This window comes from Ceratotherium simum, chromosome 20 (assembly GCF_057802395.1).
Source record: "Ceratotherium simum simum isolate JZ-2026a chromosome 20, ASM5780239v1, whole genome shotgun sequence".
Classification (NCBI taxonomy): domain Eukaryota; kingdom Metazoa; phylum Chordata; class Mammalia; order Perissodactyla; family Rhinocerotidae; genus Ceratotherium; species Ceratotherium simum.
In genome coordinates, this window is record NC_141919.1 from 1,229,857 (window position 1) to 1,247,862 (window position 18,006).

At 39.2% G+C, this 18,006-nt stretch overlaps 1 protein-coding gene across 1 annotated transcript in view; it reads left to right on the forward strand.

Moving 5' to 3' along the window:
- The window catches only part of SLC35D2 (solute carrier family 35 member D2), a 47,552-nt gene that overhangs the window by 22,956 nt on the left and 6,590 nt on the right, over positions 1–18,006 (forward strand). The window contains 4 exon segments of the mRNA XM_087444843.1: positions 6,916–7,018; positions 8,829–8,917; positions 14,048–14,115; positions 17,566–17,728. Coding sequence (XP_087300969.1) covers positions 6,916–7,018; positions 8,829–8,917; positions 14,048–14,115; positions 17,566–17,728 — 423 coding nt within the window.

Genomic DNA, 18,006 nt, shown 5'->3' on the forward strand with positions numbered 1-18,006 from the left:
GCACTGGAGTCTCTGTCTTGCAGATGGGGGCTTCTTTTGTTTTTTTGTTTGTTTTAGTGATCTCAGAAACATCTTTATTACACATGTTCTAAAACACTTCTCTGCATGCAGAGCAGAATGGGTGAGATGAGGGCTTCTCAGGTGCCAGGGGGGCTTCCTGGGAGAAGAGGGGGAACAGCAAATGACAACTAGGAGGAAGAAGGAAGAAAGATTGCTTATACGTGATGTCATGTAATGTGTTCCTCTATTCCTGTAGTTTCGATAAACGGGTGGTTGGTTCTAGAGGCTTGATCAGATTCAGGGTCAGTTTTTCAGGCAATTATCAGTTTATTGGTCATGTTGGGTTCTTTCTACTGCATCACCTCACATAATGGTTTTTTTTTTCATTTTATTGTGATAACATTAGTTTATAACATTGTATAAATTTCAGGTGTACATCATTATACTTCTATTTTTGTATAGGTTACATCATATTCACCACCCAAAGACTAATTACAATCCGTCACCACACACATGTGCCTAATCATCCCTTTCACTCTCCTCCCTCCTCTCCTCCCCTCTGGTAACCACCAGTCCAGTCTCGGTCTCTATGTGTTTATTTGTTGTTGTTTTTATCTTCTACTTATGAGTGAGATCCTATGGTGGTAGACCTTCTCCCTCTGACTTATTTCACTTTGCATAATACCCTCAAGGTCCGTCATGGTGTCACAAATGGCCAAATTTCATGGTTTTTTACGGCTGAGTAGTATTCCATTGTGTGTATATACCACATCTTCTTTTTTTTTTTTTTTAAAGATTTTATTTATTTATTTATTTTCCCCCTAAAGCCCCAGTGGATAGTTGTATGTCATAGCTGCACATCCTTCTAGTTGCTGTATGTGGGACGAGGCCCCAGCATGGCTGGGGAAGCAGTGTATACCACATCTTCTTTATCCATTTGTCCCTTGATGGGCACCTAGTTTGCTTCCAAGTCTTGGCTATTGTGAATAATGCTACAGTGAACATGTATCTTTACACATTCGTGTTTTCATGTTCTTTGGATAAATACCCAGCAATGGAATAGCTGGATTGTGTGGTAGTTCCATTCTTAATTTTTTGAGGAATCTTCATACTGTTTTCCGTAGTGGCTGCACCAGTTTGCACTCCTACCAGCAGTGTATGAGAGTTCCCTTCTCTCCACATCCTCTCCAACACATGTTGTTTCCTGTCTTGTTAATTATAGCCATTCTGACGGGCGTGAGGTGATATCTCATTGTAGTTTTGATTTGCATTTCCCTGATATTTAGTGATGTGGAACATCTTTTCATGTGCCTCTTGGCCATCTGTATATCTTCTTTGGAGAAATGTCTGTTCAGATCTTTTGCCCATTTTTTAATTGGGTTGTTAGTTATTTTGTTGTTGAGATGTATGAGTTCTTGATATATTTTGGATATTAATCCCTTATCAGACAAATGGTTTGCAAATATCTTCTCCCAGTTGTTAGGTTGTCTTTTCGTTTTGTTGATGGTTTCCTTTGCTGTGCTTTTTAGTTTGATGTAGTCCCATTTGTTTATTTTTTCTATTGTTTCCCTTGCCTGGTCAGACATGGTACTTGAAAATATGCTGCTAAGACCGATGTCGAAGAGTGTACTACCAGTGTTTTCTTCTAGAAGTTTCATGGTTTCAGGTCTTACATTCAAGTCTTTAATCATTTTGAGTTAATTTTTGTGTATGGCCACAGAACTTTCATTCTTTTGCATGTGGCTGTCCAGTTTTCCCAACACCATTTATTGAAGAGACTTGCCTTTCTCCATTGTATGTTCTTGGCTCCCTTGTCAAAAATTAGCTGTCCGTACATGTGTGGGTTTATTTCTGGGCTCTTGATTCTGTTCCATTGATCTGTGTGTCTGTTTTTGTTCTACTACCATGCTGTTTTGGTTACTATAGCTTTATAGCATATTTTGAAATCAGGATGTGTGATACCTCTAGCTTTGTTCTTTTTTCTCAGGATTTCTTTGGCTATTCGGGGTCTTTTGTTGTTCCATATAAATTTTAGGATTCTTTGTTCTATTTCTGTGAAAAATGTTGCTGGAACTTTGATAGGGATTGCATTGAATCTATAGATTGCTTTAGGAAGTATGGACATTTTAACTATGGTACATAATGTTTTATCACATTTTTAATGATATTAAATTGATCAATTCCACTTTGTAATGGTTTTAAGGAGTCAGTCTGGTCCCTTCATTAAAAAGTTTCCCATCAGTCTTTCACCTAATGGTTTTAGCATCCATTGATGATCATTGTCTAGATCCATTATTTCATTACAAATTGCAAAATGGTGATTTTCTAACTATATCACCCCTCTGTGTGTATTGTCTAAACCTCAATAAATACAAACTTGCACCATTTCACACTGGAAAGGCAGTATAAAACCTTTATTTATAAGTGTTCATAGTAATAAATTAGTGGCCTGTCACCTTCAGTGGTGACCAATGAGAGTTGTTTTTTGTTTGTTTTTTACTATCATTACGAACTCGTGAATTTTCATTGATTGATACAGATCCTTTATCAGGTATGTGTTTTGCAAGTATTTTCTCTCAGTCTATTGCTTGTCTTTTTATTCACTTCACACTGTCTTTCAGAGCAGAAGTTTTACATTTTAATGAAGTTCCACTATCAATTTTTTCTTTCATGGATCATGCTTTTGGTGTTGTATCTAAAAACTCACTGCCAAGTCCAAGGTCACCTACATTTCCTCCTATGTTATTTTCCAGAAGTTTTATATTTGATGTTTTACATGATCCATTTTGAGTTAATTTTCGTGAAAGGTGTAAGGCCTGTGTCTGGATTCAGCTGTTTGCATGTGGATGTCCAGTTGTTTGAGCACCATTTCTTGAAAAGACTATCCTTTCTTCATTGAATTGCGTTTGCTCCTTTGTCAAAGATCAGTTGACTATATTTGTGTGGGTTTATTTCTGGGCTCTCTAGTCTGTTCCATTGATCTCTTTGTTTCATTTACTTTGTTTCAATTCATTGTAGAAATAATTCTTTTGATGCTCAAATTGTACCATCTCAGGCCAGTGGGAGCCCCTTTGAGTGGGCTCCTATATTCTGGGACCCCAGTAGTCTTTGATTACTTCCTTGCTTTCTGGAGCATGATGTCCCAGACTTATCTTGGACCTTTCCTGCTGTTTCTGCAAGGATCCCCTGGTTATTTCCAGTGTTTATTGAGGCCACAGTCTGGGTGCTGGATCTATTTTGAAGGAAGGGCTGATACGATATCCTGATGAATAGCATGTGGGGTGTGAGAGAAAGAATGGAGACAAAGATGACTTGGTGGTTTTTGGCCTGATGAAGTGGAAGAATGGGGTTGCCATTAATTGGGTCTATACCTGGGAGTAGGATTGCTGGGTCCTATGGCAATTCTGTGTTTACATTTGAGGAACCACCAAACTGTTTTCCAAAGTGGCTGCAACATTTTATATTCCCACCAGCAATGTATAAGGGTTATAATTTCTCTACATTCTTGCCAAATTTTATGTCTTTTTGATTATAGCTATTCTAGTGGTTGTGAGGCGGTGTCAATTCATTGTGGTTTTGATTTGCATTTCCCTGATGACTAATGATATTGAGCATCTGCTTATTGGCCACTTATATAGCTTCTTTTGCCTACTGTTTAATAGGGTTATCTTTTTATTATTGTTATGTCTTTTTCTTTTTGAGGAAGTTTGGCCCTGAGCTAACATCTGTTGCCAATCTTCCTCTTTTTTTCTTTCTCCCTAAAGCCCCAGTACATAGTTGTGTATCATAGTTGTAGAGTTGTAGCTCTTCTGTATGGGACATCGCCTCAGCATGGCTTGATGAGCGGTGAGTAGGTCCGTGCCCAGGATCCGAACCAGTAACCCCGGGCTGCCGAAACAGAACGTGTGAACTTAACTGCTGCGCCACCAGGCTGGCCCCTGTGTCTTCTTTATATATTCTAGAAACAGGTCCCTTATTGTATATAAGATTGCAAAACTGTCTCCTATTCTGTGGTTTGTCTTTTTATTGTCTTAATGGCGTACTTTGAAGCACAAACCTTTTAAGTTTTTAAAAATTTAATTAATTAAGGTAAAATGTACATAACATAAAACTTAACATTTTAACTCTTTTTAAATGTATAGCTCAGTGACATTAAGTATATTCACAATATTGAGCAACCATCACTGCTATCTATTTCCAGAACCTTTTCCTCGTCCCAACAGAAACTCTATACCCATTAAACAAAAACTCCCCATTCCTCCTTGCCCTCAGCCCCTGGTAACCTCTATTTTATTTCCGTCTGTACGAATTTGCCTATTCTAGATATTTCATACAAGTGAAATCATACAATATTTGACCTTTTATGTCTCGCTTATTGTATTAGCATAATATTTTCAAAGTTCATCCATGTTGTAGCGTGTATCAAAATTTCATTCCTTTTTAAGGCTGAATAATATTCTATTGTATGTATATGTGATGTTTTGTTTATTTATAAAAGTTTTACATTTTGATGAAGTCTAGTTTATCTGTTTTTTCTTTTGTTGTTTGTGCTTTTCATATTGTATCTCAGAAGACTTTGCCTGACCCAAGTCGTGAAGATTTACTCCTATGCTTTCTTCTTAGAGTTTTATAGTTTTAGCTCCTACCTTTAGGTCTTTGATACATCTTCAGATAATTTTTTATTCATGGTAGGATGTAGGGGTCCAAGTTCATTCTTTTGCATGTGGATTTTCAGTTGTCCCAGCATCATTTGTTGAGAAGACTGTTTCTTCTCCATTGTATTATCTAGGCACCCTTGTTGAAAATGAATTGACCATAATTCTAAGGATTTATTTCTTGATTCTTAATCCTATTCCACTGATTATATGTCTATTCTTGAAACAGTGCTAGATAGTACTGATTACTGTAGCTTTGTAGTAAGTTTTGAAATTGCGTCTACCAACTTTATTCTTCTTTTTTAAGATTGTTTTGGCTTTCTGGTTTCTTTGCATTTCCATATTAATTTTAGAATCCATTTCTGGGGGAAAAAAGCCAGCTGAGGTTTTGATAGGGATTGTGTTGAATCTACAGATCTATTTGAGGAGCATTAAGCCTTCTGATCCAGGAACGTGGGGTGCCTTTCTGTTTATTTAGGTCTTCTTTAATTTCTTTGAACAGTATTTTGTAGTTTTAGTGTACAAGTCTTACACTTCTTTTGTGAAATTTATTCCTAAGAATTTTGTTCTTTTTTGTGCTATTGTAAATGAAATTGTTTTAATTTTCTTTTTGGATTACTCATTGCTAGTGTAAAATTGACTTTTATATTCATTTTGTTTTCTATGCACTTGCTTAACTCATTAGTTCTAGTAATTTTTTAGTGGATTCCTTAGGATTTTCTATATATATTATCTGCAATTAGATTTCTTCCTTTCCAAACTGGATTTTTTTTTGCCTAATTGTCCTGTCTGGAACATCAGGTGCCATATTGCATGGATATAATAGTGAGAGCAAACATCCTGGTCTTATTCCTGATCTTAAGGGGACAGCGTTCAGCTTTTCCATTAAGTATATTAATTACACCTTACCTGCTTTTAAAAGTCATCATCTAAAAATGCTAGATAGGAAGTTAATTGAAATTTTGATGCAGTTTTTGCCTATTTCATTCTCTTTGGTTAGAAATAATCTTATTTTGATATTGAAGGGGTCAAAATATGCCACGTTGGCATAAGCATTATTTTGAGCTGAAGGCAATTGTGACTTAACAGATATGGGAAGAGTTTTCTGCCCTCCCCTTTCCTGCCTAGAGGCAGACCATAAATTTTCCTTTGTGAAGGTGTCCCCCTCTCCTGCACTGGAATAGGAAAGCAGTTTTTGTCACTGGAGACAGAGTCAGCACCGAGCTGATTCTGCATAAACAAACTTACTAAAGTAACCCTTATCTTTCATTAGTTTCTCTCATATATTTCCTAGTCCTTTCCCATAATTTATTTGTTCCTCAAAACCCAAATCTCTTCTTTGTTAAAATGGTATATAAGCACCAGAGTCTAACCGCTTCTTTGAGTTTCACTTCTTTTCTATGAAGTCCTGTGCATATAAAATATGTAATATGATTTGTATTTCTTTTTTCTTGGTAATCTGTCTATTGTCAGTTAAATTTGCAGGCCCCCATTGACTGAACATAAGAGGGTGGAGGAAACATTCCTGACAGTATATATTTGTGAATTACGACGTGGGTCTAATACTGTCTGCAAGGTCAGGTGCAGGTGGAAGAATGCCGTCATGGCCCAGCTGTTGTTCTCTCTTCTCCCTATGCCTTATCCCCCTAAACATTTTTATACTAGTGTTATGTATGTAAAATACAAAGTGAAAGGAAGAATTTTCAAAAGAATGGGAAGAAGGGAGCCTAAGAGGAATTGCAGAGAAGGAATGGATCCCTGCCTCGCCTTTTTGATGGACAGGGTAGTGGGGGTGCTGGCGGATGATGTGACTCTTGGGCACCAGGTGGAGGTGTCAGTTCCTCATTTTCCCCTAGTGCCCTCACTGCCCAGCTGTCCCCACAGGGCTGTACCCTGGGGAGGCCCTGTAGACTACAATAAGCAAAGCCACTGAGTGGGTTAGACAAATCCCTGCCCTTAGAAATCAGCTCCCCAATTATTATTCTGATTTATCAGTTAGCAAAAGAAAAGGCTTTGCAGTTAAATGAAGATGGTTAATGTCCCTTTGGTTTTAAGCCATTCAGGATTAAGTTGAAGCTACTTGGTTTTGTTTTTGTCTGGAGGCAAAGCAGAGGAATTACCCATTCTCCACCACAGAGCAGGAAATATGCCAGAGAAAAGGTAGTTACTGGCATCACAAATGGATTTGATTAGGGAAAGAAAAACAGGCCAAGTTGTGAGTTTCTGAATAATCCTCTTCCTCTTGTGTTCTCCCTCCCAGGTCTGACCTTGCTTTTAACTTGGAAGGCTATATTTTTGTCTTCCTGAATGATATCTTCACAGCAGCGAACGGAGTTTACACCAAACAGAAAATGGACCCAAAGGTGCCAGATCTTCAGTCCTGTGGCTTTTAGGCTTTGTCCTCTGGCCCCTGAAATTAGATGAAAAATAAGATGAATTTGTAAAGTTGGCATGTAATTTAATTTATACAATATAATTTACAAGTTACTAATTTCTTTTGATTATCTTGTCTGAATAGGTTCTTGTTACTCCTCGTCTTGCGTGAAAATTTTGGGTGAAAATTAGGTAGGAAAGGAAAAGATGCCACTATTTTAGATGCAAAATCAGAATATATAAGAAGGGGATTATTTTGAAAAGCAAATTAAAATTAAAACAAGTTTATTACAATCATCATCAATGACCAAGGTGAAGTCAGGGGTATTCTAAGAACAGCTCTGGTTTGGGAATCTGGAGACATGGGTGACAGACACAGGTTTTGCTACTTGTCATTATGACGTTGAACCTGAACTTCTGCAGACCTCAGTTTTCTCACCTGTGGGATGAGGTGACTGGAAGGTATCATCTGGAAGGTTGGGATTGTGAGGGGCTGGTGGGCACAGGAACCCCTCCTCCGTGTGGCTGCCTCCGTGTGTAGAGGCCCAGCCCCCCCTCCCCCCAGCCCCCAGCTGTTCCGTAAGCTCCGGAGGATGAGCCAGACATATGTCTCTTTGTCCCAAGTTCTTTGTGTTGAGTGAGGGAGTTCGCCTTGACGGGCAGGCTTACTTCTCTGACTTGTTTTTCATCGGCACTGTTTTTCTCTGCATGGCGGCAATTTAAGAAAAACAGGTTTGTTGCCTTTTGAGAATCACGTATGTCACCTTTTATGGGAAGTGGCGGAGCCACTTGATAAATAAATGGCAAGCAATGGGATATATTGGAGCACATGAGGAAGCCATTTGGGGTGAAACTAATTCGACCTGAATTTGTTTTTCCAAAAGGGCCTGTCGCCTGCATTGTGTGTCTGCTTTCCCATGTCCCAAAGAGAAGAGTAAATGCCCTTAAGATAAGGATGCAACTTCCCCCACATTGGCATTACCTTAAGGATAAGCATTTTTCTCTAGGCTAGGATTTGACTGCTGCACTCCTCCTGTGACCACCCAGCTCCAGACAACAGACCTGACACCAGCCAAGCCCATCTAGACAGCAGACTTGCTCTCCGCTGTGTCCATCAATAGCTATTCTGGCAGGGCAACCTGGCAGGGCGATCTTGTGGCTATTGTGAAAGGGACATTGCAGTGCTGTGTGATACATACTCTTTGACGGTATATAACTGCTCTGCACACCCCACTTCTTCAGTGCCCTTCCTTCCTTAGGGAAGGAAGGCCCTGGGCCATGGTCCTCAAAAGTTGGCTCATAATAAACTCACCCCAATTTTGTTTTATAGATTGATTATGGATCATTTACATCAACACACTTTAATGAAAAGTCGTTTATGAGAGATTGGGAAACAAGATAGCTGGTGTTTTAACCCTGCTGTTCTTTCACAGAGAGCAGATGTTTTTAAGGACTTCTGTTTGTACTAACATTTTTAATGTTCTTTATTTTGTTCCTGATTTCCCATTTTGAATAGCATGCTTTAAAAAAAACAACATTGAGAATGTTAGATATGGGCCTCGGAGGCCATCCGTCTCCATCCTTTTTATCTGTTGTTTTTGTGTAAAATAATTTATTCTGAAATCACAGTATACTTGAAATGAAGCATCTTATGTCAGACATTTGCTGAAAATATTTCAACACGGAGTTGATCAGAATGCGTATTCTAACTCTGCATAAATACTTAGTGGTATAAATGGCTCTAGGGAATCTGATGCTTCATACGTCTAAAAGTGAGTAGAGTTTTCTTTGTTTTCACAGGAGCTGGGGAAGTATGGAGTGCTTTTCTACAATGCCTGCTTCATGATCGTCCCAACTCTTATCCTCAGCGTCTCCACGGGAGACCTGCGGTAGGTGAGCCTATCCAGGCAGTACGTTCCTGCCTAGCAGTCTTTGAAGATTTTCATATTTAACCTTTGGTACTTGTGGAAATAAACGTAGAGACAGGAGGGTATGTGGAAGCAAGATGCTTGCTATCACGGCAGCACCTTTGGCCCTGTCCTCGTGTGCGTTTGTCCTCAGACATGTGGTCCTCGCAGGAAGGAGGCAGGAGCTCTGCCCTTGGAGCTCCTTGGAAACAACAGAAAACATTAAAAAATTTAAAAATTGAGTCTTACTATCCCCCTTTGCTGATGTAGGGATCCTGGGAAAACTAATTGACTTAGAAGGGGATTTTGATAGTTTTAAAAATGGATTGATTTATTTATTACCTTTTTTTTTTTTATTTATTACCTTTTTTATGGACGTTTTGAAACATACGCAAAGTAGAGAGAATAATTTAATGACGCTCGTGTAGCCATCACCTAGCTTCAGCGCTTTTGGGCATTTCACCATTCTTAGTTCTTCTCTCCCCATCCACTCTCACTATTTTTCTCACTGGAGTATTTTAAAGCAAACGCCAGACATCAAGGCATTTTGCCTCTAAATATTCCAGGATCTACATTTGAATTTTGAGAAGGTAGTATTATTTTGGTATTTGCCCTGCTCACCTTACCTGCTGCACACTCATGAGAGACAAAGAAAATGGTAACTAAGTAGAGAGATAGGAGGTCCAGGGGAGCAGAGGCCATCCTCCTGGGAGGAGTCGGTGTTCTCCGATCACGGCCACAGTGGCCCACCTGGAGGTGTGCCGGCCCCTGCAAGCCTGCTTCTTCAGAAGAGTTGCCAGCCACACTACTTGGAAGATTTTTGCCTGGAGAGGGAGATATTTAAGTTCATGTGAGAAACTGGGTGAGCTGGGCAAAATCCTGGTCCAGCGTGGCCTCCCGCCATAGAACCATCCCCCAGCTGACCCGGGGGTGGGGCTGAGAGAGGGCCTGTGCAGAGCCTCACCCGCCGCATGCCAGTATTTCTGCGTTTCACGGTCAGCATGGTGGTGTGGTGCACGCTGGTTGAGAGTCCATCCCATTTGTAGCCTTTCGGGGTTTGGATGACCTTAGAAGGCTGCGGGCTCCTGTGGACTCCTGGGGTGGATGTCAGGGTTTATTGTTCTTTCTCAAAACTGTACTTTCTCTTTTGTACAATTCCTTTCCAAAAGGTGGAGCAGCAGAAGGGCTTAGCGGTAACGTCCCTGGAGGTAAACAGCCATATCCACGTGTTTGTAAGGAAAACCTCCAGGAAATGCCAGTTTTGATAAAGAGCTCTCGTGTGTGAACCTGGGCCCCACTGTTAATTCACTATTGGAAGGTAGTGCAGGCACCCCACAGCTCTCTAGTACTAATGAACAGCATATCTGAAAACACAATATTTATTTGTCAGCTACCATCAATTGATTTGAAACCATTTCAGCGTCAGCGACATTCCAGGAACAAAGTGAAATTATGAACCTTCAATGAGGTGGTCCTAGTGGCTAGTCTCATTGTCATAGAAATGTGGGGGTTTTTTTGAAATCACTGGAGTTCATCAGTTCTGAAATTCTGGTGCTATATAGCTGTTTCAGGTATATATTTATTTCTAGAAATATAAATCTAGAAACTCCTAAGAACTCTTAGAACACCTGATTGGAACTAAAAGCATATTTTTCCATAGGAACAATTTTATGAATGGCATGATGACCAGAAACTGAATTTTAGGTAACTTATGAGTAAAATAGACCAGATGCATCATGTTAATAATTTATAACATTGTTTCATAGGAATATGTGTTTCCACATCCAAATCATTGACTTATAAACTTATAGCATGGTGCTGTCAGAAGTTGCTGCCTGCCTGTAATGGTTAAAACACAGAATTATTATACTGTCTCATGTGATAGTAAAAATAGGAATAGCTCATATGTATTGAGGACTGTTCTATCAGACATCATTCGAAGCATTGTACTCGACCTGTCTCATCCCATTCCCATAGCACCCTCCGAGGAGGAGGCACTGTTGTGATCCCTGTGTTACTGCAGGAACGGGGGGCCCCGAGTTTCAGTGACTCCCAGGACGGCAGGCCAGTTGGACTCTGGAAACACATCCTCTGCTATAATCTTCAATCATGTTATTTGTATATGCAAAGTGTTTGTTTCTTTCCTTCACATATGAAAAGCCATATACTAGGTTATGGCTACCTAGTACGTATATCTTAGAAAGTACAAAAGGCCTGGCATATACTTTGATTTATTAAATTCTGGTGTTCTAGGAGAATATTATGCTCCTAATTGGGCTGGTGGTGCTGGAATATCTCAATTTTTACCCTAACTTATTCCCTTTGACCAGACTCCTATGATTTCAAACAGAAGTTCCTATATGTACCTTAGAGCCCCAGCTGTGATTACTGTCACTGAAATTCTAGATGGATCAGAGCTAAATATATAGATTTATTTAAAAATCTGTAGGAAAAACTATAATTAGAAAAAATAGAATATATTTATAACTGTAAGGAATGCTATCTATAAAATGACAAAATATAAAAGTCATAAAGTTAAAAATTTTAATTTAAAACTATTGTATGATAAGAAATGCCAAAAGATATGGGATACTTACTGCAATCAGTAATGAAAAGAAACTGTAGAAAAAATGGTGATATTTTTCACAGCTAACATTGATCTGCTCTGTGTTCCTTGAATCAGAACGAACTTCTTCATTTGGTCACTTTTAACTATGGCTGAGTCCATTTTAGATTGTGAACCAAATGCAATAAGGAAGCGAATTTATGTAGTTAGGTGTGTTAGTCTGCGATATAAAATTGCATTTTATTTGCCAGGTTTGGTTTGATTGTACCGAAAGCTGTTTGATGAATTACAGTAAAATGTTAATTCTCTTGTTGATGGAAGGAGTACGTTGATGAGTCATTTTTCCTGGCTGACTGGAGAGGGTCAGACGATTGTGTGTGACTCATGGCTCTGGGGTCACGCCTAAACCTTGGACTTACACAGTCAGTAGATCTGGTAACAGCACCTGGATTCTGATTAACAAAGTCAGCGATGCCAGCAGCTCTTGTTAACAGATTAGGCTCCTGGGAAATACTCAGTGGGTGAACTTTCTTTTGTCATTTGAATCACTGCAATAGGTTTAACGTATATTTAGTGTATCACAGTTGATGAATAGGGACAGATAATGGGACTTTTTTTTGATTAAAAAAATCCATAAATGCAAAATGAAAAAGATTCACACCCCAACATACTTTTACAGCACTAGGAAGTCCCAAGGAAGAAGTACTTTCTTGTTATTCATCTTTAATTATTTTCTGTGTTTTAAACTAAATGTCATGCCACATTATTTTTAAAAATGCCACCAGCACAGCCTCATCATTATTAAAGAAACAAAATAAAACTGAAATCTGTCAAAATTTAGTTGGCAAAGAATCCAAATACTTCTATGAAAATTACTAAATAGCCCTCAGTGGTTTATGTGGTTATCAGGATATATATATATAGCTTTTATTTACTGTTTACGTAAATACTTCCAGCTCTTTGAGTAAATAAATGTTTTTCTACCCTTGGTTTGAAGTTTGGGGCATATGGTTTTCTCTTGTTCCCAATTTTATTTTAATTTCAGACACAGAGTGTTTTCCGTAGTCGTTGCTTGGTTTGAATCTTGGCCTCAGCATAAACTGTCTTGGATTTTTCTGCTCCTTTAATTGGTTTGAGGCTTGCCAGTAAGACAGATTTATATTTATTTATTTATTTTTCTTTTATAAGTAAGCATTAAAAAAAAAAGCTTTATAATGGAAACTTTCAAACCTAATACAGAAGGAGAGAGAAGACTATAACAAACCCTGTGTCCCCATCAGCGAGTTTCAGCAATATCACGGTTTAGTGTGTATCTTTTTGATGAGAGGTAGACAGAGTATTACTGATGAAACAATGACGGTGGAGTGTGACAAGGCTGTCCTAATTAGAGAAGCGCATTCCCTTTTAATTGGTTTAAAAATTTTGAATTATAAACTTAAAAAGATTTCAATAGTTTTAAATCTATAGTTACTAAAACTTGGCTAACAGTATTGCTTAATAGAAAGTGAATAGAACTTATATTTAATCATGTTATTCAGCACATACTTTTGTATAGCCTTGAGTCTCCTTAAAATCGTCTTTGGATGTAGGCAAGGCATAAATCATGAATAAAATACTCCTTTTGATTGTTACCTGTCATTTCAAGAGGGTTCATTTTATTTTCTCGCTAGGGACTAAGTTCCTGGAGAGCAGAAACTGAGTCTTAAACTTCTCTGTCTCCCAGCTCTTCCACCCCAATTACTTGATTGCTTTGTAAGTAGCAAAAAACAGTTTATTTCTTCATGTTACTTCCTGAGCATTTGCAAATTCTTGAAAACAGCTTATGAATTTAGAGTTTTCTTAGTCTTACCAACATTATTTTTATTTTACTATTTATTTATTTATTTACTTTTTGAGGAAGAGTGGCCCTACGCTAACATCTGTTGCCAATCTTCCTCTTTTTCTTCTTTCTCTCCAAAGCCCCAGTAAATGGTTATGTATCGTGGTTGTAGAGTTGTAGCTCTTCTATATGGGACGCCGCCTCAGCATGGCTTGATGAGCCGTCAGTAGGTCTGCACCCAGGATCCGAACTGGTGAACCCCGGGCCGCCACTGAAGCAGGACGTGCGAACTTAATCACTACGCCACTGGGCCAGCCCCTATTAATTTTATAATAAACTTTCTTCTAAGATTACTTTTAAAAAGTAAACGCAACCCTGATTTTGTGACTACAAATTAGTAAAAATTTTTAACGATAGCCACAGCAACAATAGCTATCATTTGGTACTTGTCACCTGCAAGGTTCTAGACAACTTCATTGAATCCTCACTTCGACCTTTTCAGGACGTTTTTAAATATAATCTCTGTTTTGTAAAATGAACCTGAGGTTCAGGGAGGAAAAGTAATTTGCCCAACGTCACACAACTGGTATTACCTAGGATTTTTTAAATTGTATTTTCTGTTGGGGGAAGTGGTTCCTGTATTAAAACGTACAATTTGTTAAAACCAAGAGATTTAAACTGCAATATTATTAATCTAACCATTAGTTTTCTTTCTTTTTGATAATAGGCTACTAAATTCAACCAATGGAAGAATGTTCTATTTATCATACAGTTTCTTCTTTCCTGTTTTTTGGGGTAAGAAACTATAGATAAATACAAGCTTTGGCCTATGGTATCTCTTAACAAGTCAAAGAAAAATATACATTCTGTCTGCTCTGTCAAAATCTCCTTGTCTGTGCTTCTCCAACTTTCTCTAGAAAGTACCCCTGCAGCAGAGGAGTGGACAGGGACCCGGGACACCTGAGAACGCAGCCCGAGAGACCAGGAGCAAGCACCAAACAAAGTCATGCTGATGCCACATTTTCCTCTAGAATATGGGGTTGTCTATTGATTTCTGAAAGTTAGTCTGAAATGAAGTCAGCTGACATATCAAGTTCAGTACTGTGTTTGTTGTCTTTGTCACAGTGTCCCAAGTTTTCCACGATCCCCACCTCACATAAATATGTGGAAATGACAGCCCTTTTCTGTGGTGCTGTACCTGCTGTATTCAGGGAAATTTCTGAAGAGAGATGTCCAGGGCACTAAAATTGTGTTGTAAAACAATTTTAGGCTTTTGTTCTTAAAATTTTCCTTAAGTATATCTTCCTGTTGAGGGGCCATGTAGCTTGTGTCTTTTGTTACCTTCCTAAAACTTGAAAATTCCTTTCCATGAATAGATAATACATACAGCTAGTAAATAATCCGAAAGCTGCCAAAGAATGCACAGGGAGCGCAGCTGCCCTCCCTGCTCCCCTACCCTGCCCACTGCAGACTTCCTCCCCAGGGCCACCCCCATCTGGAGCCTGGAGTCTCTCGCCTGAGCTGGGCTCCCTGTGCACACGGCACCCTTGTCTTATCCCAGATGAAAAGGTCTTTGAATGACTGTCTCAGGGAATTACTTACCAAAAGATTTTTCCTGTGAAGAAAGATGAATTTCCCCCTTACTTTTTTTTTTTTCCCCACCACTAATACTACAATTTTCATTATCTGTAAATGAACTAAGACAACTCATGGTCTCTTTGATCAACACTGTTCAATTCTCAAACTTGATTTTAATTGCAGTGATGTAGTCACAGTAAAAACATTTATGTATATCTTCCAGTTTACTAATTCTCTTTAGCTGTGTCTGATTTAATGTTTAACTGTTGATGGACTTGTTGATTTTAACAATTTTATATTTTATTTGTAAAATTTCCAGTTTTTGGGGGAACTTATATCTATTCATTCCTAAAATTCTCTTATTGGTGATCTTTGTGACTGTTGTACCTTTTATTTCTTTAAATGTTACACACATGGCTATTCTATATTCTGTATCTGATGACTTCAATATCTGCAGGTCTTGGGAATCTAAGCGTCTAGTTTGTTGACTAAATATGTAGTTTGTGACTGTCATTGTAGTTTGCTTTCTTGTGTGTTTGGTGACCTGTGATTGTGAGCATATTGCTTTATCTTAATTAGTCTTTTGGGCTGAAACTGGGAATTTGAGAAAGCTTCCTGCAGGGACAGATTGTTTTTGCTCCTGCTGGTAGCCAGGTGTAGTCCCTGACCTGGACAACTTCAGGCTTCTTTGAGGGTCTGGGCTCAGTGTGCTACAGTGTCCCTCCACACCTGGAGTTTGGCCCGAGGCTCAGTTTCCAGACCGCACTGTTCTGCTGTAGCCTCTGCCCTGAGGCAGCCGGATTCTGCTCTGTCTGCTGCTCTGACGGCTGCCTGGCCCTAATTCCTTAGCACTCTGTACCAGGTCCTCCCTTTTCAAAGAGTGGATTTGGGGGACCTCTTGTGCTTCTTTTAAGACAACAACCTCTCAAATAGTGTGTCCTTTCCAGGTATTGGTTGTCCTGCAACGGGAGAATACAGCAGTCCCCCCTTAGCTGTGGGGGATACATTCTAAGACCTGAAACTGTGGATAGTGCTGAACCCTTATATATACCATGTTTTTCCTATACATAGAGACCTATGATGAAGTTTAATCTATGAAGTAGGCACAGGAAGAGATTAACAAGAATAACTAATAATAAAGTAGAACAATTAGAACAATATACTGTAATAAAAGTTACTGTAGATCTTAGCAACTTCAGCATATGATTTTTTTCTTTCCTTGTCAAGTGGAGAACTTGCATCTTTTCACTGAAAGGAAGCAAATTTTGGTTCCTCTTTGGCATATCCAAATTGCCAGCATCACTACTCTTGTGCTTTGGGGCCATTATTAAGTAAAATAAGGGTGACTTGAACACAAACACTGCGATACCAAGACAGTTGATCTGATAACCCAGTCGGCTGCTAAGTGGCTGACCGGCGGGTAGTGTATATGGCGTGGATCTGCTGGACAAAGGGATGATTCACGTCCCGGGAAGGACAGAGCGGAAGGTGTGAGATTTCATCATGCTACTCAGAATGGCCACAGTTTAAAACTTATGAATTATTTATTTCCAGAATTTTCCATTTAATATTTTCGGACTGTGGTTGACCACAGGTAACTGAAACTGAGGAAAGCAAAACCACAGATAAGGGGAGACTACTGTACTAAGTCCTCTAAGTACTCAGGTGGCCATTGTTGGAAACATAAGTTTAGTCAGATCTTTGTAGTTTTCCCAGTTGTTGACTGAGAACATTTAACTTTGAAAAAAAATCTACCAAGCTGTGTTTGTGAATCATCCTTTGTCAAACCGTCTATTTTTTTTCTCTCCAATTAATAAAAATTTCGACCCGTATAATACAGAGTCAGACCAGCACCTTTCCCTGCCTAAGCCCATATTCACCTGTGAACAGCAGAGCCAAGTTTCAGAGTCTTTTCTCGTTTAATTATAAACTTGATGAGATACTTGTTTTGTTTTCTTTTGTTTTTTTCACTTGCACTTTGCCATTTAACCACTCCATGAGGGGAATCAAGCAGCAAACCCTCTGTCATCCACTGTCCTCAGTGAGCGATGTGGCAGTGGCACCTGGGTGTGAGCTATCACTCTCTTGGGCTTGCCTGTCCAAGGCTTGACCCCGTCTGTGTACAACCCCATACATTTGTTTTTCTGTTTAATAATGTGCTTCTTAGAAAACAAACACTCTGTTGATAAAAGTTCTTAATATATTGTTTTATCAGTAGTCACTTCGCAAATAAAAATGACATAAAGGAATAGTAATTATAAATATATCAGTAAAAATGATGAAATCATTAGCATTTTAGGTTTCGTTCAACTTTAAGAATGAAGACTAGGTAGGTCTCTGTTTTCTAAGTGGGTCTTTTGAGGACATTAACATTGTGGCGTCATTCCGACAGTTAAGTGCCTAAACTCTGGAATCAGACTGCCTGGGTTTGAATCCTGGCTCTGCCACTTATTAGCTCTGGTCCTTGGATAAGTTGTTTAACCACTCTGAGCCCCATTTCCTTATCTTTAAAATGGGAACAACGAGCTCACATATCTGATTGGTGGGGTGGGGTTATGTGGGTGAGGGAGGTAATAGTGAAGAGCACAGCGCACTGCTGGGCACACAGAAACGCTCAGTGAGTGTGAACTGTTGTTGGTGTTGCTATGAGTGTTTCTCTGTCTCCAGGTCAGCCTGTTCCATTTGGCTGTCGTCTTCTCACCCCAGACAGATTTGGTTCTACCTATAGCCCATGGCTTTGTCAGTTTGTCTTCTATTACGTATATGTTACCTTCAAAGTTCAAGTTTTGATTCTGAAACTGCTCTGGAAGGAAGCTCCAATTTTGGCATGGTAAATTTTTCAGAATCCTGCTTTCTCACGTTTCTCCCTCAAAGGATGGGGTCATTGGCTTCTTAAAATTAAGAGGAGCCGTTGTCAGCTTCTGAGCACATCCTTGGTTTTCGGGACAGCTGGCGCTGGGCTTGGGCTGTCGCTTCTCTCTGGTCCCTGAGGAAGGTCTGTGGGGCTGACACTCTTGCGTCCCAGCCCTTCACTCCAGGGGACGCTCACGCTCAGTTTCTAGCTTGTTTTCACTCTTTCAAGTTTGCATTTCAAACCTGCTTTTTCCA